This window comes from Nymphaea colorata, chromosome 1 (genome assembly GCF_008831285.2).
Source record: "Nymphaea colorata isolate Beijing-Zhang1983 chromosome 1, ASM883128v2, whole genome shotgun sequence".
In the NCBI taxonomy this organism is placed as follows: domain Eukaryota; kingdom Viridiplantae; phylum Streptophyta; class Magnoliopsida; order Nymphaeales; family Nymphaeaceae; genus Nymphaea; species Nymphaea colorata.
The window spans coordinates 26,184,155-26,208,063 of NC_045138.2; the positions used below are offsets into that span (position 1 = coordinate 26,184,155).

Below are 23,909 nucleotides of genomic sequence, written 5' to 3' on the forward strand. Positions count from 1 at the left end.
TAAAACCTGCCCACTTTACTATTACAAGCAATTATATTGGTAGGATCGCATCTTGATTAAGACATGAATTTAAAAAACTGCAGTAATCAAACAGCCTTTAATAAATTTTCAACTCCCCATCAAATGTTGAACTACACAATTCGGATCTTGATTAATTCACGTTATTGAATGTAATTGGTCAGATTCGCTTCAAATCTGGGTTATCAAGTTAGATACAACAAAACCTTAGTTTATAAACCTAATTAATGACCCACCTAGATAGTTACTGACCTCCCAATGTTATATGCAATTCTATACATCCAAAACGAATTAACGACCGTGAGGCAAGGGGACAAGGAAGACACAGTGACCAGATCAAGTACTGGGACTGAGTCAATAACAAGATATGAATGCCAATGGATCATCTCCATTGAACTCGAGTGCAAATGTTCTCCATGAGTTGTTAATCATGAATACCTCCGTTGAACTCCGATGAGTGCCATCACTAGAAAATTGGCGCCATGAAAATATTGTGCAAATTGAATTCACTTGGTGTTTGATAAACACATAATTCAAACTTTTTACGTCGAAAATTTCCGTTTCTTACTTGAATCATAGGTTCAGTAGAATTTGGGTGTGATAAACCATGCCCAATTATGGTTCACCCCCTGCTGATAAGGGTGTCTATCAAAGGATCAACTATGCTCCACCCATGATAACAATGTTAGGAAAAATACTAAGCCTATGTTTTACTAGCCTTTTTGCCTCTTAGCTAGGGGCTGCGAATGAGCTAGATAAAATGAGCTTAATGTATTCGAGCCATTTAGGTCTGTTTTGATAGCTAAGCCAAGCTGAGCTCAAACTTCTCTATCACTACATGATCATAAGGAAAACATATGGCTGGTTACAACCGTTCATTTGGTGAAGTTCGGCATTCATGTCACTTGTATATATATATATATATATAATCGTGTTTAGCAATGAAGCTTTGATCCTTATCAAGTTATGATCAATTGGCAGGTCGAAGTAAATTAAGACCATTCACATTGGAAGAGGTCAAGTGTTTCAAGCTAGACATGAGTAGACGTGTTCTGGTAATCTGCCTAACTTCAACTTGCTCGAGGAAAAAAAAAATGAAAAGGGAAAACATCACACATGCCTATCTATGTCAAGGAAGCATAGAAAGGCAAAATGAATACAGAATATATAGTTTATTAAATTTGTCAAAGAAAATGCCTGTCGCTATCAGGTGCGTCATCAGTTCTTATCAATTCCCCCAAACTTTGATTTTTCCAACACCGTGCCCGTTGATCTCCATTAATTTTCTTCTTCCAAGGGAGCGTGTTTAGGTGAAGAAATCCAGTGTTTGTGGGTCTATAAGTCACCAATATTCTCCATTCAATCACCTTTAAAAAATTAATAGACTACTCGTTAAACAAAAGAGGACACAACGATCAGATTCTTTACATGTTAATCTTAGAAACAAAAAGGAAAAAAGGAGAACAGGAGGTCTCCATGTACGGAAAACAAGCAGCAGAGACTTCGAAGCAGTGGAGCAACATGACCAAAGAAGCAAAATTGTGTTGATTCCTGATATCCCAAACACAACGATATAAGCCATTTCTACAGACACCAAGTTCCACAATTTCAACTATGAACAACAAGAGAAATCTAAACACCATGATCATTGTCTGATGTGAAAGTAATATGAAAGGCAAAAGAGATTGTATAGCAACTAAATGAATGAAACTGCTTGCATCTAAAAGGGAAGCATACATCATCTCCCCGACTATGGTAAACTACAAAGAGTTTTTTTTTGTTCTTCGAAAATATGTACACAGTCAGTCAGTGTAATGGTTATGCTACTCTCAAACTGCTCCTCCTTTGCGTCAAATGCGCTTCCTTTTTTTGGTTTGAGTTTTTCAAAGCGACAGTGTGAAACCATCCAGCCTACCATCGTTGGAAGCTGGTGCCTCTTGGCTGCATGTTTGAAGAAACACCATCAAACAAGAAGCCGTCCGGGTTAGGTCTGGAGTTGGTAAACCCCTGCAAGAAGACTTGGTTGCCGCCATTGTTGCTGCCGCTGGCGACGGCCGCAGCAGCCACGTTCCCACTGTCGCCGCTGGAGAAGAACACCAGCTCTTCCTGGTGTTGTTGCAGGCTTGGCTGCGCGAGTGGCACAGGGGCTGCGGCCAAGGGGTTGTTCATCTGGTGGTGGTGAGGACCATAGCCGAAGTTGAGATTGGAGCCGCCGGTCTGGTACCCCGTGAACAGGTGGGCGGAAGGTCCGCCGGTGAATTGCTGCACCATGGCCCGGAAATTGTGGGTGTCGGTGTTGAGGAGGGTGGTGGGGGCTCGCTTCGACACCCTCGTCCGCTTCCTTGGGGCTTTCGCCACCCGTCCTTCTGCACCAAGGTGAGAGTTGGCGTTCAAGGCGGCGCCGCTGTTCGCCGAGGCGACGGAGGAACCGGCTGGGACCGCACTTCTTTGTGGGGAGGCGAGATCCGGCATTGTCATTGTGGTGGTGACTGCCATTGCATCTGAAACGCGAGCGCTCAGTGGTGGCTGCACTGGCGCGCCCGGCGCTCGACCAAGCCCGAGATTCCGGTGGTAGAACTCCATCCACTCGCTCTTCCTCTCCATAAGCGAAACCGTCTGAGGGTGCGGAGGGGCCGGACAGAGTAATTCTCCTCCTCTGCTTTCTCTTCCTGCTGGCGTCTCCTCTCCTGCTCTTCCACAGCAACAACTTTCAAAGGAGAAGGTTCTCTGCGACTGCCGAAGGATGAATATTTATGGTGGGGACTGGCTGTATCCCTTAGTGGCGTCCACACATACCTCCAAAAGAGAAGCTCGAATGGTAAAAAGTCATGGAAGAGAAAGGAGCAGGCGGGGGAGGAGGGGCCCTTGACCGTTCACTGAAGATAAAAAAGTCTTCCTCTCCCTGTCCTTTCGGCCATCTCCATGGTGGTACGTGTCTGTGGACGAAACGCGAGGGGAGTTAGGCAGCCGCAGGGGCTTCTGCGAAACTACGAGTCCGGCCGACGACATCCCACTGACGTTGGCGAGGCGTCACCTTCTTCTTGGCCCCGCCGTGGGAGAGAGGGGCTGACCGTGACGGCCTTTCTTGGTCGCTGCCGCCGCTGCGTGGAAGCCGGGTGCGCCTCCTTCCCCTTTTGCGGAGGCACCTTCCTTCGAGCTGAAGGAGAGAGGTCTTGGGTCGCGGAGCCAGCAGGTTGGTCAAGGAGTCGAACCGTCAAAGGCGTAGGTGAACCGACTGGTCTCATTCACGGGTCTAGTCTTGATGGGACGGGAACAGCCAGCTCCGCCGGTTAGGTGGCCGGCCGGCCTGATATGGTTGGCCCGGGGCTTTGTTGCATGCTTTGTTGTTCCAACTAGGGCGGGGCATCTGAGCGGCTCGGCCTAGGCCGTGCGTCAAGCCTTCAGTTCATCCTGATCGAGCTCTCTCTCTCTCTCTCTCTCTCTCTCTCTCTCTCTCTCTCTCTCTCTCTCTCTCTCTATATATATATATATATATATATATATATATATATTATGTCTGGGGGAGACTCAATGCCCACTCTTAATCCCAACAACTGAAAAGTAAGTTTATAAAAAGTTTCAATAATTAAGGATGTTAATGGATGTTACACTCAGATCAAATGCCTAACTAAACTACTTTTAAACAAAGTTTGACATGCTTAACAATTTAGCATCCGACCTAGAATTCAGATTCGGATTTAAGAAATGAACACCTGATCTAATTCGCATTCAGCTTCAGTTTTAGATGAATATATGGTCACACTCGAATTCAGTTTTAAATAAATGATCTAATTCGCATTCAGCTTCAGTTTTAGATGAATATATGGTCACACTCGAATTCAGTTTTAAATAAATATCCTATATTCAATATTTATATGTAATAAAAGTTGATGCCCAACTTTTTATAATGGGGCTCAGATTCTCTTGTGTATTTAAAAGTCAGATTCGAATGCATACTTAAAGTTTGCATCTGAAGCATATTCAAATTGTACATTTAAAAACTGGATCTAGATGTAGTATTAGACTTTTCTTTGTTTGTATTTGAATACGAATACAAATACATGAACAGGAGGCGGATATGATGACAAAAGGTAAGCAGCTAATGCCACGACCAAGTTAAAATCTATCGAGTTTTAAAACTATTAGAACCACCAACCTAATACCAAGATTTCATGTCAAATTTTACGGGCTCTAGAGCACAAGCAAGAAAGAATGAATGACTGAATGTAAGACATATGAACCCCTAAATAGAGAGAAATGCAGAGGTTCTAGATACCTGTTGAGTAAGCCCTCACGACTTGGTTGGTTTTCTCATTTCAATTTGAACTCCCTTCTAACAGTTGAGTTTAGACCGCAAATCATAAACAAAGATCGATTTGTTTTCTTTTTTGACTCGGTCAGGTTTATGTGAAAGGACAGGTTGAAACATCAAAATGAGCAAACTCACATGCAACAGCTGCACCAATTTTGATCAGTTGTTGGACTAAAGGCAACAATAATGCTAATTAGAATTTTGTCCTTGTTATTATTATCAGTATCCTTATTATTGACTTTCTGCGGTCACCTTCACTGGGTGACGACCTCCATTGTTGGGAGAAGGAATGAAGCTTCGGCCATCACTCAGGCACTGGAATTTCATCTTGCTCACCCGAAAAAGGGTTCTTAAAGCCCTACCTGGCAGATAGCAAGGACCAGCTATCTTTTTCTTGAAGTAAAGCGTAGAGAGTCATTCAACCTCTCTTCTGGCATTTACTGAATCCAACCTAACAGAACCCTTTTTGCCCGCTAATAAGCACAAGAAAACAAGGCCACATAGAAAGAGATAAGCATATCAAACAGGCATACAAACGTTATAGGAAGCTACTGTCTGACTTAGTATTGCTCAAATGTGATGCATGTTTTATATTCAACATGTCTGTTTATAGAGCAATTGATTTGTATATTGACCACAAATCCGAATGTGCAGTAGCGAAGCCACATGTGGGCTGATGTGGGTATTTGCCGACACTAGCCTACAAGATTTCTTGATTTTATGTGTTGATGCTTTCCACAATTTGCTGGCCCTCCTTAGAAGAATCTCAAGACGTTTAAATTAGGGCCCCTCATCCGAGAGGAGCACTTCATTCATAGCAGATCCTAGATCAGATCCACTTTATTTCAGTTTTGTTGGATCCTTCATGGGTTTTCTTTCATTAGTTAGAGTTCAGACCCTGTTATTTTTAAGTTTGGGATGCAAGATCAAGGAATTTTTTAGAAATCCCTGTTTAGAGGCAAGTGTGATTCATTTGAGAGTAGTTAAGTTATTGATGAATCAAGTTTAGCCACAATTTCATTTCTCCTTTTATGTTCATTTCCGTCTTTTACTCGTTTAGTCGCTTCTAGTTTTCCCTAGTTTGTACTCGGGAAACTGTTAAGAGTGAGGAACTCTGATCACTACATCACTCTCAGCCACAGGCTTAATTAGTGTCGTTAACTGGCCCATGCACGGTAGTCATACATCATACACTACTCATTTTTTTGCTATTTTTTTAAATATTTTGAAAGTTTTTTAATGTTTTATAAAATATAGAGAAATAAATATAGTCATATTTTTTTGTGTGATTCATGATCAGTTCAGCTGAATTACTAAATCGGCAGCCCTTCACATGATTCAATCTAAATTCTAGTGTCTGTCAAGAACAAGGTCGGAGGGAAGGCAGGGCCGGCAGGGGCCTTGGCCCCCCTCAATTTTTAAAAACTTTAAAAATTTATCTGTAAATTTAAACAGTTTTAGTTTAATATATATAAAAATTTTGAAAATTTCTATTTCGGCTCCTGTTAAAATTTTGAAACTATAGTTTGTTAAAATTTTGAAACTATAGTTTGGCCTCTGTGACAAAAAAAATCTTAGCTCTGCCCCTGGTCAGGAAGTTCAAATGATCAAGTATATTAACCTCAGCTGTTTTAGTTCAAACAGACTAATTCAGGTGTTGATCATTTGGTCCATGCAATGGGGCCTAAAGTGCCATACCTTGAACTTCATCACCATGATGATGCCTAGTAGTTTGTCATCTGGTAATAAGGTTTGGAATTAATCTGAAAAAGCACTATGCCTGTGAATGGGCCTGTTTTATTTTGGAATAATTGGAACCAGCTAACTTTGGTAGTGTTTGATAGCTTCCGATCTTAGATCTTAGATGGAAATTAAAGGTGTGCATTATAAGATCGATCTCAGTAGCATGTAAAAAACCATGAATTTCATGTCGGATTTTCAATTTTGGGAGGGGGAGCTGATGCCCGACCTTAAATTCATAGATCTGAGATCCGAGGTCAACGATTACACCATTAAGGTCGCAAATGAGTTGAATCTGGTTTGAGGATTTTGCCGCATAAAATAGCTGGCCTCATTTTCTATTCCACCAAAAATCATATGTTTCAATTTTAATGGAGTACACTAACACATGTGCACCATGTTCTATTGAGTAAGAAATTGGTAGACATTGAAAAATAAGTGTCATACATATGATCTATTGGAACACATGTTTATAAATACATCATTGGAAAAAAAAAGTGTATTTGGGGTTGGAAAAATATGATGCCATTATTGAATGTTGTTTCTAAATTAAACAGTCAAATGTTAGATATGGATATGTCATACATATTTTCTGAAATAAAAATGTGGTATTCTTGAATCATATATTATAAAAAAGTCGTACATACATTCAACTGCTAAATATTGTTGATGAATGGATAAATACTTAAAAGTGGTAGCCAAATGCAACATTAACTGTTGATAAATTAAAATGCTTTAAAACATTGGAATTATCTATGAATTCAATGGTATGAAAGGATGCGAACCTCCATAATCATGCAATTAAAATATGGCCTCAATTTTAATTTTGTAAGAGTTGAAAAAATTAACAATATTTTAGCAACAGTCCCTTAACAATAATTTTCTACCCTTTTCCTCAAGCCTAATCATATGATTGAACATAAAATATTCAAACAATGATGCATAGGTTCAACACTATCTGGATTGGAAACTTAACTCCCCCAGGATTTTCATGTCAAAATTAAAATTGATTACACATCTTGCTTAAGATCACTGTTTTTTATTCAAACATTTTCCGGCAAACTGAAAATATATGTTAAATCTAAGAAAATGTTGTAGTTAGCACAATCTCAACCACATGCGCATTGAAAATTTAATTTCTAATTTGCTTTCTAGACGCTCAATTTCAAAAGCATATCGGTCGGAACTTTCTTGACGTGTCCGAACAAGCAACTTGATTGTGTCTCATTTTGGAAGCACGGAAATTGTATACTTCCCTGTTCTTGCTTCTCCTCGACGTAAGAGGACGGGCATCTAGTCGAGCAAAGTCGGTCAATCCAATCGGGCCCTCAAGGCTTCGTGCGCACTGGGGTGGTAGACACTCACTTGCTAGTTCAAATATTAAAGGTGTTCGTTCCTTGTATAAGTCAATCAATCAAGAACTAAAGTATGAGAGAAATGAAAAGAGATACATTGAATCTAAGAGGGCCGAAGTCCTTTTTTTTTTCTTTGTTTAGAACTGCTTTAGGATGTAGGTAGAAAGCATGACACCTATCAACTAAGCATCGTGGATTCACCCTTTGAAGTAAGGGAATAGCACCGATGAAAATCAAACTAATGGTCACGTCTTCCACTAATCTGACCAACTACGCTATGCTCATCGAAGCAACTATTTAAAAAATGACTTTAAAAGTTTACTCTAAGAACGAGCTCTTAAACATCCAAACTTACAAGTATTAGGCCACAAATTTGTAGCTCAGCTTTTGAACTAAAAATGCAACACCAGACAGTAAATTTTGACATGCCCAGGCATAATCTTCAAAAAGTTAGCTTAAAATTATACTTTTAAATAATAATAATAATAATAGCAACATTTTTATTATAATTATAAATTATTATCATCAGATAAATATGGGGTTGTGTTGGCTGTATGGGTCGATTCAGAAAGAGATTGGCCGATTTTTTAATGAGGCAAATGTCAGCATCTCTATTGCATGCTTTTGAAAAAAAATCTTTAGAAAAGTACATGTTAGTGTTCCTGATACCAACACAAGATAGCTAAAAGACTGTCGCTGGCAATCAAATGATGCCTATTGACTGGAATACAGACATTAATTGGAGCAAGGTATTAATAGCAATAGTCTTAAGTCCAGCACTCTTTTGTTGACCCCATCCTGTGGGGCTGACTAACCCACTGCCACATTTTTATTAGTTCTAAGGAACCTTATTAATTTCTTAATCTAGTGCAAAGCCCCCATCTTTCATTTTCAAGCCAAATGAGCCCCTGTAATGGCCCTTTAACAAGTCTGCACTCGCCGGCCGCAGCCATGGTTGGGTTGTTCAGAGCTTCCCACTAATGAATGACCTGACAGAGACAGGACAATTACCTTCATAAAATTGGGGTTGCATTTGAGTACAAGAAGAAGCATCTTCATCTTACGCATGGGTACATGAGTTACACGATCAAATTTTGTCAGATAAGTAACTTATACAGAAAAGCATCTTGAAGAAGGATTAAAAGTATGCTTCTTATTCTTTTCAGGTAGAACTTTCATGGGAAAAAGTCGTCTCTCTTAAGGCGACCAACTAATGGAGTCAAGTCGTGTGTAGATCCTCTCCTCCACTGCCAATCTCTTAGAGCTTGACTGAGCGTGGCTGTGGAGAGCCCGCAGAAACTTGTCAAGTCTAAAGGGGAAGAGCAGGTGCAGACAATTGTGGTAAAAAAAGGAGGGAAGGAGAAGGAGAAGGGCGACAACCAATCCCGCTCGTCCCCCTGGCCCTGGCGTCACGGCTGACATCCAGCTACCGCAAGAAGCGGGCGGCCAAAAGCCAAGTCGTGATTTAGAAGCATCGATCGCCCTTTCTTGTCCATGAGAGAAGGAGGAAGGTGGTGTTGATAAGGACCGGCGTTCCGCCTTCTAGGCAGACGATGGGAATAGGACGGAAGGGAATGGGACGACGAAGGGAAGAACAGGGGACTTCCCATCATTGTGGCAGCAGAGGATGAAAGGATCTAAGGATGGTGATGAGGATGAGGTCATGTCAAAACAGGAGGAGGTAGTTTGGATACGTGCTGCTCACGCCAATTCAGGACGATGACGACGGCCATGCATCGTCACTTGGGGAGGGAGAGATCTCAACCAGCCGCCTTGATTAGCGGCAAGCTGGCCGTGAGACGCCACCCACTTGTAGCTTCTCCAAATGGGAAGCCTACCCAACAAAGAAAGAGAAACAGAGTGACCCAGTCACATTAACTTCAACATGGGTAATCCTCAACTCAAATCAATGCTCCTCAAAGGAGGCATCTCTAAAAATTGAAGAGAAGACGTGTACAATAAATACCTCACCATCTTGGATCCTAGTCTTTTTAGAGTTACAGAAAAAACTTCTAGGGAAGATTGAGATTTATCAAACTGGATCATTGTAGTGGTATCAGAGTTTATTCAATATTCAAACATTCAAACTTAGAGTCTCATATGTAGATATGCATGTACGTAAGTTACGGTTGGTGCACTTTAATACCCACACCTTTCAAAATTTAAGACTGGCAAAGCCTATGTGTCTTCGATATGGGGGATGCAAATGGATCTGACGTATTCGATTAGTCATCTGAATGTGAAAACAACAAGTGTATCTGATAAAAAAAATATTTGGAACCAATTGCCAATCAGATTCCAACCCAGTCCGCAGTTTTACAACATATTTTGTTCTGCTTCTGATGACGCCCTGCTATATGTGGCGGTCTCATTTATGGAGTCAGAATCCAAATTTGAGTTTGATATCTGAAAAGTATAGTTGTCAACCATAATGCTAATCTCATCCAGATTGATCTAGAAAACTGAACCCACCCTAATCCGAACCGTTTACATTTCTTCGTCACTTTTTAAGCCGAGCATTTTTCTAAACACTTTCTCTAGTGCCTCCAAGTGGCTTAAGATTCTGCAAGTCTATGGTCATCAGTAGCAGGCACCACCACCAAACGCCCTCATAATGTGGTCGTCACTAGCACGGCCGGTTTTGGACGCACATCAAGATTTCCCACTTCTTCAACGCATGTGGATTGACTCTTGGCAGGCTTCCTATTTCTTAACTGATTGAACAAGAAAAGTTCAAAAAATTTTGAGTCCCGTGGCACCACTTGCCTTTAGACCCAAGTAGTGAAAGGACTTTTTCTGATGTGCAGAGGTATCCAGGGTTTTACATGGAGAAAGATGAGATGATAAGCATGTAGTCTTAGGCCTGCAAATTCGTCGCTTGCAGAGAAATTCGATTGCTTTCTTCCCTGGTTGCCTGAAAAAGACATTCAAAGGAGTGCAACCCACGCAATTGCTTACATTTCGCACTTGGGTTTATTCTGGACTATGCTTGAATTGCTTAAAATATTTTGATGCAAAAATATGGTTTTGGTAATAAACAAGTTATGGAATATGGACATCAGCAGATGAGAGCGAAAGAAAGAGAATTCGATTACCATAGGAAAACGGAAACCATCCATTGTTATCTTCTTTCTAGATCCATTTCAGACATCTCTCTCTCTGTATCTCTCCCTCTTTCTCTCCCCAACTCTTTTAGTGGTGTCACATGTCACCAGGCTTTTGAAATGTACAATCTAAACACCCCAGGTTCACACTTCATGATCAGACAGAAAAAAAAACAGGCAAGAAATCGAGAAAGACGATACACGTGAAATGAGTAGTTTCCATGATAGTTCACCAAAAGGAATTGGTAAAAGAATTGCTAGTTTTTTAGAGTTTGGAAATTGTTTGCTTAATTCTCAGACGTTTACCAACTGATCAGACACTAAGATTGCATAACCCCATTTCGACCAAGTTGCGGAACAACCACGAAAGTATCGGCCACGTGAAATCAGAGTGCCCCGTGATACTTGGCATCACGCAAAAGCTACAGATATTTAGTTAATGGCCTCCCTTTGTCACGCATCGTGCTTCTGAACCGTCATTAATGCTTTTGGAATGGATCGAGGACGTATACTTGCATGCCACCAGCGAACATATCCGCTAAATACTGTGGGATCAGCTCACCAGCAGCAGAGAGAAAAGTTAGTCGATACTCAGTTTACTTGCTAGATTCTATCTGTCATGGAATATCTTGGTCTTCTAAATGGCAACAAAATTAAATTACTATCACCAGCACGCCTTCTGGTTTAGATTTCTTGCTCGGACAAGGTTTAATGATTTTTTAATGGTAGTTTTCATCTCAATATTGTGATTCCCTGCATGTATGTGCGTGAACATGACCGCTTGCAATTAATTTGGTGTGAACTTGTATAAAACGCTTGATTCTTGTCTCAACTGTCCTACTCATTTGTCTTACATATAGGTTTGAAGATGAAGCTGTTACCTCGGCACAGTTTCTGACTCTTAGGTGGTGGAGCATTCCTTTTTCGACATTAAATAGAGAAACCTCCCTTAGGACCTGCTGAAACGGTGGCTGCTACTTGCAGCTTCCAGAGAGGTTGGTTTCACTGGGAATTGGAGTTTTAAAACGATGACAGATCATGGCAGATGTGTCAAAAAAATTTGAAAGATCTTTCTTTAGGTAGTCAAAAAGTACTTTGGTGCTCGAAGAAAATGATCAAATTAGATTGCAAATGAAATATACATTATAAGAACCTACCTGGTTGAGGATTCCATGTGCCGTGTGGCTGACGTGAAGATTTCAGCTGCTGGCTAGGGCTTCAAAACATGAGGTGAGCAGAAGAATTTTACAGTTTTCTGGCCGACATAAGTTCATGGTAACTGGAAGAATGTGAAGGCGATCATGTACAGCTCTGATACCAGAAATCTAGGATGTACACTGCATGGTAGATGACAATGGCATCTATATTTCGTGCATGCTCTGCGGCACTTGGCTTGGAGGTTACTAGAGGGCTTGCCAACTGCAGGATCCGCTGAAGAATCCATGGAAATTTATTATCCTGAACCATCTCTCAAGCCAAGGCATCTTAGCACATTAAGAGCAGAAACAACCAGACGCGAACAAAGTATGCAAGAATCGCGAACATGGCTGCATATTAGTTTTCCATTAAAAAATCATTAAACCGTGTGATTTCTTCATACAGAAGACATAACGTGGTGTACTACTGAGGCCGTGACAGGACCAGACCACCTCTCCCCCCAACGGCCTTGACCGGACCATGCATCATCTTCCCCACATATTCGAAATCACATGGTGCCTTTTTCCAGGTGAGCTTGAGGATTAATCACATGGCCTGGGTGAGAGCCGAAAATCCCCTTCATTCTCCTTGTTCCCAAGATTCAGAACAGCATCCATACTACGCGGCTAGGCAGTGAGAACTTCATGTACTTCAATTTGCACGTAAGACCCACTGCCCTTATGGTACATGAAGCAGGAGTTAAACCAGAAAAGTGTCTCATAACGTGCCCCAAGCTCTCAAGTTTGAGATACGCCCCTCGTATATCTGCTTCATTCATGGATCTCCATATATTCAGGCCCAGGATCTCCATATATTCCGGTCCTAGAATAAGCCAGCTCAGACAGGCTGGGTCTTGTTGGAGCTCACTGCGGTCTGAAAAGGTCATTTGACTTCATTCTGGATCTGGTTATGCTTATACGCTCAGCTGATAAGTATCCAACCCATTTGCACACCCATAGCAATTGCTCCGCCCTGGTTTCCAAGTCTGGCTCCTAAATCAAAGGCAACATAGACATGATAAGATCCATGGTTCAACCCTTGGTCTCAATGATCCTGTCCACTGCATGATTAACTCCACCAAGCTATAAGCCGCCCAATGGTGTAAGTGGCAGTTCCATGAAGTACTGGAAAACAGTCTGCTCAAGCAATCCTGTACAGTGATCTGGTTGAGTGATTTCTAAGGGATGCAACTTGTGCTTGAAGCGAATCCCATGATCTGGACAGGACTTTCTTTCCTCCTATATAACAAGAACATGTACCAATCATAGCATTACATGCTCGAAATTCCCCTTTATTTTTCTATTGCCAAAGCCATTTTTGCAAGAAAAATGAACATCAGGTGCACGTCATTAACATTGGTCTCAGCAGTCGTTGTTGCCGTAATATCCACACTTTTTGTACCTCATAAACTACCACACCCGAGTCATGAAACTCACGCTAGCTCCAGATACTACTTGGCGTCAAGGCTTTCATGGATTAGGCAAAGTGAGAAGCTTCACCACCACCATCACCACAAACACCATCACCACCATCGTTTGAAACCAATTCCTGAACCCATATGCAATGACTTTCCGCCTGACTTCCCGCCAGCACCGGCTGATAACCAGTCTGCCGTTTTGTGTGTCGACAGGAATGGCTGTTGCAACTTCACGAAGGTGCAAGCAGCCATTGATGCAGTTGTATCATCTGACCAGACTAGAACTATAATATGGATCAATGCCGGCATCTACTTGTAAGTTAGTACATCCTACCAGATTGAAATTACTATTGAACTTAGTATACGCAACCACATAATATTGCTTTGTCTTCGACTAGAATTTAAGATCTTAAGTACGCAACCGGCCCTAGTGTGTTTCTCCCTAAGTTTTTCCCTGTGAAATGCCTCAACCTTACTAGATGATTGGTTATTCCATGAACATCCATTCATTTCATGCATCTGCCTGCTGACATGATAGCGAGAAGGTGACCATCCCAAGCACAAAGCCGAATATCACACTGCAAGGACAGGGAATGTACTCGACCGCCATCGTTTGGAACGACACCGCCAATTCCACCGGAGGAACATTCTTCAGCGCCTCCCTGACTATTTTTGCTCCAAACTTCATTGCCAAGAACATAAGCTTCATGGTAAGCAAGGCCTGCAAAAAGGAAGAAAGGTGTTCAATTGGTGGCTAGTTGAACATTAAAATGCTTTTGCTATCTCTTTATTGAACATCCAACCCATTCATTTCATGCACATTCTTGGCTTCAGCTAGCCTCTTTCTCCCTCTAACACTCACCACCACGAAGTTGGTTTTTCTATTCAACAGAATGTTGCTCCTAGAGCAAATCCTGGAGATGTGGGAGCTCAGGCGGTGGCAATAAGAATATCAGGGGACATGGCTGCCTTCTGGGGTTGTGGATTCTTCGGGTCACAGGACACTCTGCACGATGATAAGGGCAGGCATTACTTCAGAGATTGCTTCATCCAGGGATCCATCGATTTTATCTTCGGCAATGGCAGGTCTTTATATGAGGTATCATATTTGAAAATAATTTTGCTTCCTAACACTGCGTCAGATAAGGCCTGGCCCATAAATTCACAGAAACAGGACATCGATACAAGGGTCCTTTGAATGGACTTACGGCATTGGGAAATCTTTTTTTACTTCCCCCAGATCATAAGTATGGGTGAAGATCAGTAGTACTGATCGTGTTTGGACGCTCGCCTCAAGAATATGGATACAAGAACCGAGTGTCAGAGACACAAGTAACTCTGGCTCCCAGTGGTTCGTCTGCTGTTGTAACATGTTACAAGTCGATTCGTTTTTATCAAATCTTGTCGTGTTACTCATCAAGACACAAAGAAAATATATTGTGTTACTAATCACCTGCGTTGTGGTTACTAGGGATGCAAGCTGAGTTCAATAGCAAACGCGGTCGCAGATGGATCGAAGTTCATAACGGGGGCCATAACTGCACAAGGCCGGAAGACCATGGATGATAACACAGGATTTGTCTTTGTTAATTGCACCATTGGAGGTACAGGCAGGATATGGCTTGGCCGCGCATGGATGCCTTTCTCTAGGGTCATCTTCGCCTACACTTTCATGCCTCAAATCATTTCCCCAGACGGCTGGAGCGATTTGAATGATGCTACAAGAGACCAGTAAAGACAGTATTTTCGTTTTCTTTTTTCCTGGGTCTAGTAGCTTGACGACGTGTACCCGAGTTCTTGATTAGTTAATGGAGTTGTTGCCGGTTTTCATGCAGGACTACTTTTTACGCGGAATACCAGTGCACGGGACGGGGAGCAGATACAAGCTTGAGGGTTCCTTACTTACAGAAGCTCAATGAGACAGAGGCTTCGACTTTCATTAGTATTTCTTACATTGATGGTGATCAGTGGTTACTCCCTTACCACTAGTCTGATCCATAACGAGTTAGCTTTCTTACTCTGCTTCTTCATAATCTGTGAAGATTAGGTGCGGAGCTGCCTTGCCTATTGGATGTCTATTTTACTAATTTTGTACTTTCTTCATGAATGACACAAAGATTATCTCGAGGGCCTGCCTAATCATCTTTTTCTTGTGCAAGTGAAATTTATTAAAGTGATAATCAATGCTTGTGCGATCTAAGTACGCTGGCATCAGAAGGAGCATGATATTACCCAGAAGATAATTTTATTTATTTTGACAAGACACATTAATGTAGCCAAGATCCATTTACAAATTCAAGATTGGAAATGTAAATAATTCTACGAGACGATGAAATTGGAGCCATCTAATTGATAAGATGCACACTGCAGTGATCCTATAACGTGGCAGGGTTCGGCTAAACCTTATCGTCCGACGAGAGAGAGAGAGAGAGAGAGAACATAAGCATTATCTCAAAAATAGAGACTGCAGTAATCCTATAACATGGCAGAGTTCAGCTAAGCCTTATCGTCCAACGAGAGAGAGCAGAAATATTATCTCAACGATAATATCAAACTCCTAACAGGAGAGAGAGGAGAGGAGGGAGGCGCAAATACATTCAAGCAATGCAGGTATGAAGTCAGTATGCGGTAACTGTAGTTCATCAACGGATTTTTTATTCTTGCTCAAATTTAAGCAGATTCTTCTTTTAAGAGACCCTAAAACGCAAGGCCTTTCATGAAGATATAAAACATGAAATAGCAAACAGGTTATTGTTGAACCAAAGTTGTTATTGTTGAACCATTGATTACAGCCTCAAAGGGCATTAATTCCCGTGAACACCATGCTCACGCTCACGTGTCTTCTGACACCAAAGCCGCTCAAGACCCTAAAAGGCAGGAGAAATAAAGGGACCTTCGGGCCTCGCATCAAGCAATGGGATAACCCCCTCCCTCACCCGAATCACCGGTTACAAAATTTTCAGTTCCTTTTCGAACTACCATAGTGGTGAGACTTAGGTTAGTGGAAGTGGACTACGATTAGCAGGAAGGCCGTCAGTAATTGGAAACCTATCATCCTCCTTGCTAAAGAAACTAGAAGGCGTACTGCCGGCCGTAAAGCGAGTCAGCGTCTCCATAAATGGCCTATTTAACACGTAATTCCACGAATCCACCACAGAATGCTTGCAAGTCATGCTCAAAGTGTGTCCGGGCATCGGTTATTACAGCAGGAGTCATAATCCACAGATTATGAATTGTGCAAAATTCTTGTTTCGTTCCAATTTTATCGGACGTCTGAATTATGCAAATTTTTGTGGTGAGACCTTCGTAACGCATGCCCTGCCACCATTAATAACACAAAAATTACTCTGACCAACCAAAATTTCAGAGTCCTTGGAATACAGAAACTTCCTGCAGTCCTGCACATGACCACAACCAGCAACGACAATTCAAAGGCCATTACTGCTTAGGCATACAAAAATCCAAGGACCAAAGGCAATAATTCCTCGATGGTATTTCAGGTGATAAACAGGTGTTGCCTCAGTAATCTGGATACGACGACCTGGAACTCATATTTTCACAGGTGAAACCACACTGACTAGCGACGGGCTCCACGACCACCACGTCCGGCACCAGTATCCTTCTACAGGAGAAATAACAAAAGCTTGTATTCAGAAAATAAATAAAAAAGAAAATAGAGACAGAGAGAGAGGTGAAAGACCAAACCTTTAGGCTGCCTCTTGAAGTTCTCCCACGACCCCTACCAGACGGACTGGAAGCAATTCCTGAACTCCTAGCAATCGCCCTCATCCTAGCTCTCTCTGGAATATTTATAACAGTCCTACCTGTCGACGTCTCCCTGTCCTTTGATTCTGACACCTCACCCGGACTAGCTTGCTTTTTCACATTAGGATCACTTGTATCGGATGCCCCGCTTGCAACTGGGTCCTGTAGCAATGCCGGAGTATCATTGGTGCTGTGCTCCGTAGGAGTTGAAGTGGCCACCTCTTTTGGATCATCAGTCAGCACAGATGATGTAACTTCTGTATTTTTCATATTAACGGTACCTTCAGGTTCATCTTCGGCATCAGAACCAGCGGCACAAGATTCAGATGGTGTCTGAGATTGTTCGGGGTTAGCTGTCTCATCGATATCCTGTGCTGAATCGGAAACAAATTCCCCTTCTTCCCTTTCTTCATCAATTGCTACAGGAGTATCTTTAGCTACAACATTACCCCCTTCAAATGAATCATCTGCATCTACAGGTCCATCCAAAGCCTCCACTGCATCACCTGGTTCAACATTTGCGGTCTCCAAGTCACTGACGACTACTGCTTCAACAGAAGCCATGGCTGGCTCATTCTCAATCTCCATATCTCCAGCTTTGGAAGCATAAAAAATCTCTGGCTCATTTGATTCAGGTGCAATTGCATCTGGACCAGAGAGTGGCAGATCGGGATTATCGGACAATTTATTAGCACCACCATCTATATCTTCATGGGAGGAATCAGAATGTTTAGGTTTTTTGGCATCCTGATGTACAAACCCTTCTTGCAAATCAGATGAACTGGAATCTAAAACACGCTTCCGACCTGACATTTCCATCCCTTCATTGGAAAGTTCGGGGTTAATAGCCACTGATCTACCTTCTTCTAGGTTGCTTTCAGTCTCCATCTCAGCCACCTCTGTTTCAGCAACATGTTCAGATTGCTCCAAAGAAGGCAAGATCTCAGAGGCAGGTTCCGAACGTTCGCGATGGACTTCTCTAGTAGATGGATGTGCAGCCTGATCCTCTCCTAATTGAGGACGGATTAGCTTTCTCCCAGGTTTCCGTGTTTCTGCTACAGGCTTTGGAACATTAGATTTGTCAGTCTTTTCATCAGCATCTTTTATCTGAGGAGGGTGAACTGAAGCAGGAGGATATACTGGATGGGTAGTCGAGGATACAGCACCAACAAGCCGTCCTGCAAGGAAGATTTGGATGCCAGATTGAGTAACAGGAGAAAGAAGAAAAAGTTTGGTAGATGCTGAAGAATTCCTTCTTCTCATGTTTATTTTCATTAATAAAAGACCCGTTATTTCAATACCACAAGAAATTCAGTAACACAGGAACACTAAGGGCCAAAAATTCCAATAAGAGACATAGTTTCAGCGTTGAGATGAACAAACCAGTTTTTCGCTCATTGCCAGGCACTGATTCTGCGTGTACAGAAATGGAAGATGAAACAGACTGAGAAGCAAGCACATCACTGGAAAGTAAATTTGCTGCCTCCTCAACCTGATCCACACACTGCAAGTAGTTGGTCATCTTCTCATCCAACTCCACATCAGAGGGTAGCACTGTTGTTGGAACTCCACTCTGTTGTAATTCCAAGTTAGAAAGACGAGCATATTGTATAAACCCAGAACATGATACTAAAATCACCAACCAGAATATCCGTGCAATTGCTTTAGAGTAAGGAGCACATGAGCGTAGAAGACCTAGTACCTATGCATTTGTGCTACACATACTACAGGATGAGTTTTTTCCTCCCCTCAATCTTGATACTAAATACCCCAAATATCACTCAAGACTCTGGGATCATTAACACCAGCTTGTCAACTTGGTAGGCATTATCCATGGTGCTCACCTGTGTCCGGGACAGTTTCGAAATATGGAAACAAAAGCCCGTACATGAACTAAATGGCAGAAAAATGACCTTATAATGAGTAAAACGAGAAACTCCTTAAGTTTGTTGATCTTGTAATGGCCTGGAGAGTAAGAACGACCATGCTTCTAATATGCTGTCACAAGTGCCTAGTTAACCAAATAAAATTTTTTCACAGGAAAAAAAACAAATCAATGTTTACAAAAGCTAGATGCACTAAGAGACATCTTTAGACACAAAGAAAATATAATCATCCTATAGGCTATAGCATATTAGTAAAACATTCCCTGCCTTACCTAATGAAATCAGTTCACTGTAAACATTATGAGAAAGTTAGGGTGGCAACTAGCTTTACCTCAATAAGGCTTTCCCTTTGATGCTTATGTTTATCAAGCTTCTCTTCCAGCTCTTTCTTGGCCTGCAGTTATTGCAAGGAAAAAAAATATATAAATTAGAACAAAACATGGCAGTATCATCCACATATCCTGTAAAGAAAATAGGATGACAACGAATTTGAAGACCATATCATGTGAAACGAAAGAGAATGACAAGCTCTCCTATATAGAATCCAAAACGCCAGTTGTGCTGGCCTCCAACATCAGTACTTTTCAAAAAATTACAATCATTTTGTTTAGTATTCTAGGAAAAACAAACGTTCAATAATTTGAATCAACAGTCATTTTATGAAGCCACTAAAAGAGAATTGCATAACCAAATTTTTAGTATCATTGACTAGACACTTCCAACTTGTAGTATCTGATGTCTTACTCTTCAATGCACATATGTGTAACACTAAAATAGAGTTTATTTTTTTAAGCCATGACCTAAGTTGCCAAAATCAAAAGTTAGACAGAGGTCGTTCAAGACCATAAATAGACTTACCAGGACTAGTCATCCTGACCCGTTCCAAGTCAATTGACCATAAAGAAACAAATACACATATTAATATTGCAGAACATTTATATCTATACACAGAATGCACATATATATTCATAGGTCAGGGTTAGTCAGCTAACCAACGACCAAGCTGACTAATTGACTAGTCTGGACTCTTACCAACCAATCATCGGTTTCAAACACAGGTTGGTTAATAACCAACTCAACCCACTAGTAAGGATTTTGACAACAAAGTTTTCTGAGGTACATGACTCTGCCGAGAGTCAGGATTTTGTTGACAACAAAGGTTTTGATGTATATGAGTCTGCCGCGATTCTCTAGATGGTAACACAAACACAATAGACAGGCTCCCTCCTCAACCAACAATTTAAAGATGAAACTAAAAAATTACCTGCATCCATTCATTTTCATCCTAACAGCATGACTTACTTATAGATTTGCTGTAACTTCCAACTCCAAGAAACCCTAAGAGAAACTGAATTAAACCATCCAGTTTAAACAGATAATAGCTTCAAGCACATAAATTCCTATAAACCCAAAGTAAAATCCTATATGATACATTTATTGTCCACTGATGATGGATAGACATCTACAAAGACTTTATCAATAGCCTACAGTATATGCAGAAGGCAATGAGACTTGATTGCCAAGAAATAAAAAATAAAAAATGTTAAGAATCAAAATCGAGAATGAATAACAAATCAAAGAGGTTTTTCAACATTATGAATGAAAAACATGTGTTGGATGTATGTTGTGGACCAAAACAAATATAACGAAACTAATGAATGCATCACTAGCAAGACAATGTGTAGATGGATAATAAAGGTCATAATTAGTAGCTATAAGACACGTGGAGACATGGACAAAATAAGACTTCTTTGAGATCACTAGACAAAAAATAAGAAAAATTTGTGCATGAAAATGGAAAAAATGGGTCCAACCTATCAACTGAATAACAAAATCCTGATGCCGAAAGAACAGATGGCTCGCATGTACAATCAGTGAGGTTGGAAACATTGTCACAAATATTAGTTTCAAGTTTTAAACGGCGAAGGTTTTTCTCAGGTATAATATGGCAGAGTTTTTTTCTCTAGAAAACTCAACAAATTTAAAAAAAATAAAAACCTAAGAATAAAATGTGAAAAATATGAAAATAAAAAATCTGGCAACTAAAAAATGTTTAAGAACGTGAAAAACCGAAAAAACGAAAAAATGCCCAAAAAAATGTTTTTCACATTTTTTTGTTTTGGCCTTTTTGTCACACAAACATGCTTTTTTCCCATTTTTTCACAAAAACACGCTTTTTAGTACTTTTTTGCAATTTTTTCAGAAAAAAAAAATGTGAGACTGATTGGAAGTAAATGCACAAGTCAAGAAGAACTTGTCATGTAAATACTCATAAAACATTTGTGATTATGCGAAGATACCAGCTAACACAGTGAGTTCCCATCAGAGGCAACCACAAATGCAAACAAAAAGTCAATGCAATTCGACAAGAATAACAGAATAACAAAACAAAGGGTTTGTTAAAAGAAAAAAAAACATGAAGTTGAATGTCCACATGATTAGTACAAGAAACCACAAAGAAAATTAAAGGGAAAAACCAAATAATATTTTCTAATCCTCAGTTATATATCAGTGTGTAATATCACCCATCTTCTAGAATTACAAAGTATACCGTATGTCTTGCATTATTACATAAATTAAGCCAACAAAATTTGCAGAAGAAATAAGCCAACAAAATTTGCAGAAGAAATTTCACATATTGAAAGCAATGGTTTTTTAAGTAATAGCTGTATAAACTATTTTGGAAATTGAAACTCTCAGCTGCCCATATCACAGTCAGCACAATCTTTCTCATGTCAAAACCATTGGCAACTAGCGTTCTGTCCAACAGCTTCAAAATCGAAGCAAGAGAACCACCAAATACTTCCTTCTCAACTATGTATACAAAGTAACAAACCAGAAAACAGTGTTAAATGATAAAGAAATGTAATAGTTGTCTCAAGCTTGTAGAGAACCTGAACAGATTTCTGAGCAAGCTCCATAAAAGTTTTCCGATCCTTTACACGCACAGCTTTTTCTCTCCGAAGCTCATCCCTCTCCTTCTGCAAATCTTCTCTTGCTCTCTCGAGTATTTTTTCAAGACTCTGAAATGAAGATTAGTAAATAAAGAAGAAGAAAATGGAAAGAAGGTAACAAAGATTGCATCTTTTTCAACCTGGATCCTGGTATCCTTTTCTTTTAGGGCTTGGTCATGATGAGCTGCTAGTTCTTGGCGAGCTGCTACTTCATGCTGCTTTGCTGCTTCCCCGAGGGACCTCTTACCAACTATGGATGCTCAAATAAGATAACATAGATACAATCAATAAACTGCCTCTCCATGAGCCATAAAAAACAGCGATTAAAGGAATACCTGCTCTAGACTCCTCAAGCTGCTTAGAAATAGCCTGTTTCTCTTTGAATAACTCATCCTTCTCTCTACTCAATTCCTCAGTTCTTCTCTATATGTATGCATAAATATTACCAGTGAACCAATAGAAAGCAAACTTGAGAATGAAGAAACATATATGTGCTCAACACTAGTAGAAGAACCTATATACATGAGCAGGAGAGATAGAGAGAGAGAGAGAGAGAGAGAGAACCTTCCAGTGCAGAATAGTGTGCTTCTGCTTTTGTTCCTTTGACTTGAGAATTTCCTGAATCAGGAAAACCACAACAAAAAATTATGCCTCAAGTAATAGCTTGAAGTGAAATTAGCTAAATCTGGAATAGCAGAAAAGGATAGAACACAAGATTCAGGTCCGCATATGGTATCAATAGCATCCTGGGACTGAATATTGTACCACATTCGCAGTAACATCCTGAAGCTGCTTCTGCATCTCATTTAATTTAAGTTCCTTGTTAGCTATTTCCTGCTCTAGGTCGGAAACATTCTCTTTCTTTTTGACAAGAAGGCTCTGTGATTCCTGTAACTCAACCTCCATAGTTTTAAGTTTCTCCTGCATTTCAGCATTTGAAATATGAAAAAATGAGTGAAAAGGTAAAGACAACGACCTTCAGGATCAGGCTTTCATATATATTACGTCCCACAATCCCATATTGAAAGAAAAGAAAAGAACAATCAGGGTATGTCTCTGTCGATGAGACCATGATGTTTTGGAGTCAATTCTACCTGTTGCGACACAGGTGGTCATAAAGAAGGATCACACAAACAACTGTGTATAACAAGTGTAATTATGTCATTTGCTCAATATTTCTAAATTATAGAAATTCCAAAAAACCTGCATGTCTTTGAAATTTTCCTTCATTTGTTCATAATCTTCCATATCAAGATTCTTGTAGCTGCTCACAATCTGGAAGGAACAATTAGAAACAATTCTCAGTTTTCTTTCCCTTATCTATTGAAAGGCAACAATTTGCAATGTAAGGCTCACCTCTGAGTTCCTCTTTTCCCAGAGTCCTATCTCTTCCTTTTGCATGTCAACTTGCTTTTTGACAGCTTCTAGCTCCACTTCCTTCTCCCTTAAGAGTGTAGCTAAGTGATCACTCTCCGATTTAGCTTTTTGTGCCACTTCATTAGCTTTCTACAATTTGTAACATAGACCATTTAATTCAGCAGAAATGTCAAGCTCAACATTGATGAGTCTTATCAATCAATATCCAATTTCATATGGTCAAATTGTTTTCATAAACATAAGCAACCAAGCAATAAATGCAGAATGGCAAAAGTAGCCTGACCTGACACTCCTCAAAGTTGTGTTGGTTCTCTGCCCTGAGTTGCACATTACTGTCACGCAGCAAATTTATCTCCCTTACCTGGAAAAGGCAAGTGGTAAAGGTGAACAACAAATATGCAGAAACAGAAAAATGACAGCTAACAAAACCATGAGTTGGACAATTCAGTCCATGCATCAAATGTTATGTTTCAGTCAAGAACATCTGTGGGATTATCCCCAGCAATATACCTGAAGCTGAAGAGATTGAAATTCTTCATCACTATATACCCGACTTCTTGTATTTGCACGTTCAGCTTGCAGCATGCTCTGAGCTGTCTCGGAAGCCTTTAGTGCACTTTCAAGCTAAAAATAGTTTAAACAAACAATTAGAACTAATTAAACTACTTTAAAGACATAAAACAATCACACAGTATAAAGACATCAAGTATGAGAAGAGAGGAAAGAAAAACACGATGTAGAAAGAAAACTACTATCTTACAAGGTTTTATCTGTGCAGATCGAT

General features: G+C 40.5%; 3 protein-coding genes and 1 long non-coding RNA gene across 5 annotated transcripts in view; 1 reads left to right on the forward strand and 3 right to left on the reverse strand.

Moving 5' to 3' along the window:
- Positions 1-1,540: 1,540 nt before the first annotated feature.
- On the reverse strand, positions 1,541-3,116 carry LOC116263627 (VQ motif-containing protein 22-like). Its single transcript, XM_031643360.2, has one exon. The coding sequence runs from the start codon at positions 2,620-2,622 to the stop codon at positions 1,930-1,932; it is 693 nt and encodes a 230-aa protein (XP_031499220.1). The 5' UTR covers positions 2,623-3,116; the 3' UTR covers positions 1,541-1,929.
- A 7,375-nt stretch (positions 3,117-10,491) lies between these two features.
- On the reverse strand, positions 10,492-12,264 carry LOC126409689 (uncharacterized). The gene is made up of 2 exons (XR_007572262.1): positions 11,687-12,264; positions 10,492-11,074 (listed from the first exon to the last, which is right to left on the reverse strand). It is a non-coding gene; the product is annotated as an uncharacterized LOC126409689 (long non-coding RNA).
- Positions 12,265-13,021: 757 nt separating this feature from the next.
- LOC116245640 (probable pectinesterase 8) lies at positions 13,022-15,286 on the forward strand. The gene is made up of 5 exons (XM_031617118.2): positions 13,022-13,458; positions 13,682-13,853; positions 14,036-14,242; positions 14,615-14,874; positions 14,979-15,286. The coding sequence occupies exons 1-5, from the start codon at positions 13,055-13,057 to the stop codon at positions 15,130-15,132; spliced, it is 1,197 nt and encodes a 398-aa protein (XP_031472978.1). The 5' UTR covers positions 13,022-13,054; the 3' UTR covers positions 15,133-15,286.
- Positions 15,287-16,470: 1,184 nt separating this feature from the next.
- The window catches only part of LOC116248760 (nuclear-pore anchor), a 39,134-nt gene continuing 31,695 nt past the window's right edge, over positions 16,471-23,909 (reverse strand). For both annotated transcript variants that reach the window (XM_031621735.2, XM_031621729.2), the window contains exons 37-49: positions 23,636-23,749; positions 23,409-23,486; positions 23,105-23,254; positions 22,952-23,023; positions 22,514-22,669; positions 22,313-22,366; positions 22,084-22,171; positions 21,889-21,998; positions 21,689-21,817; positions 19,126-19,188; positions 18,292-18,481; positions 16,849-18,086; positions 16,471-16,765 (exon numbers count right to left, since the gene is read on the reverse strand). In XM_031621735.2, the coding sequence (XP_031477595.1) occupies positions 16,721-16,765; positions 16,849-18,086; positions 18,292-18,481; positions 19,126-19,188; positions 21,689-21,817; positions 21,889-21,998; positions 22,084-22,171; positions 22,313-22,366; positions 22,514-22,669; positions 22,952-23,023; positions 23,105-23,254; positions 23,409-23,486; positions 23,636-23,749 (2,487 nt within the window). In that variant the 3' untranslated portion in view covers positions 16,471-16,720. The remainder of the gene's footprint in view (positions 16,766-16,848; positions 18,087-18,291; positions 18,482-19,125; positions 19,189-21,688; positions 21,818-21,888; positions 21,999-22,083; positions 22,172-22,312; positions 22,367-22,513; positions 22,670-22,951; positions 23,024-23,104; positions 23,255-23,408; positions 23,487-23,635; positions 23,750-23,909) is intronic.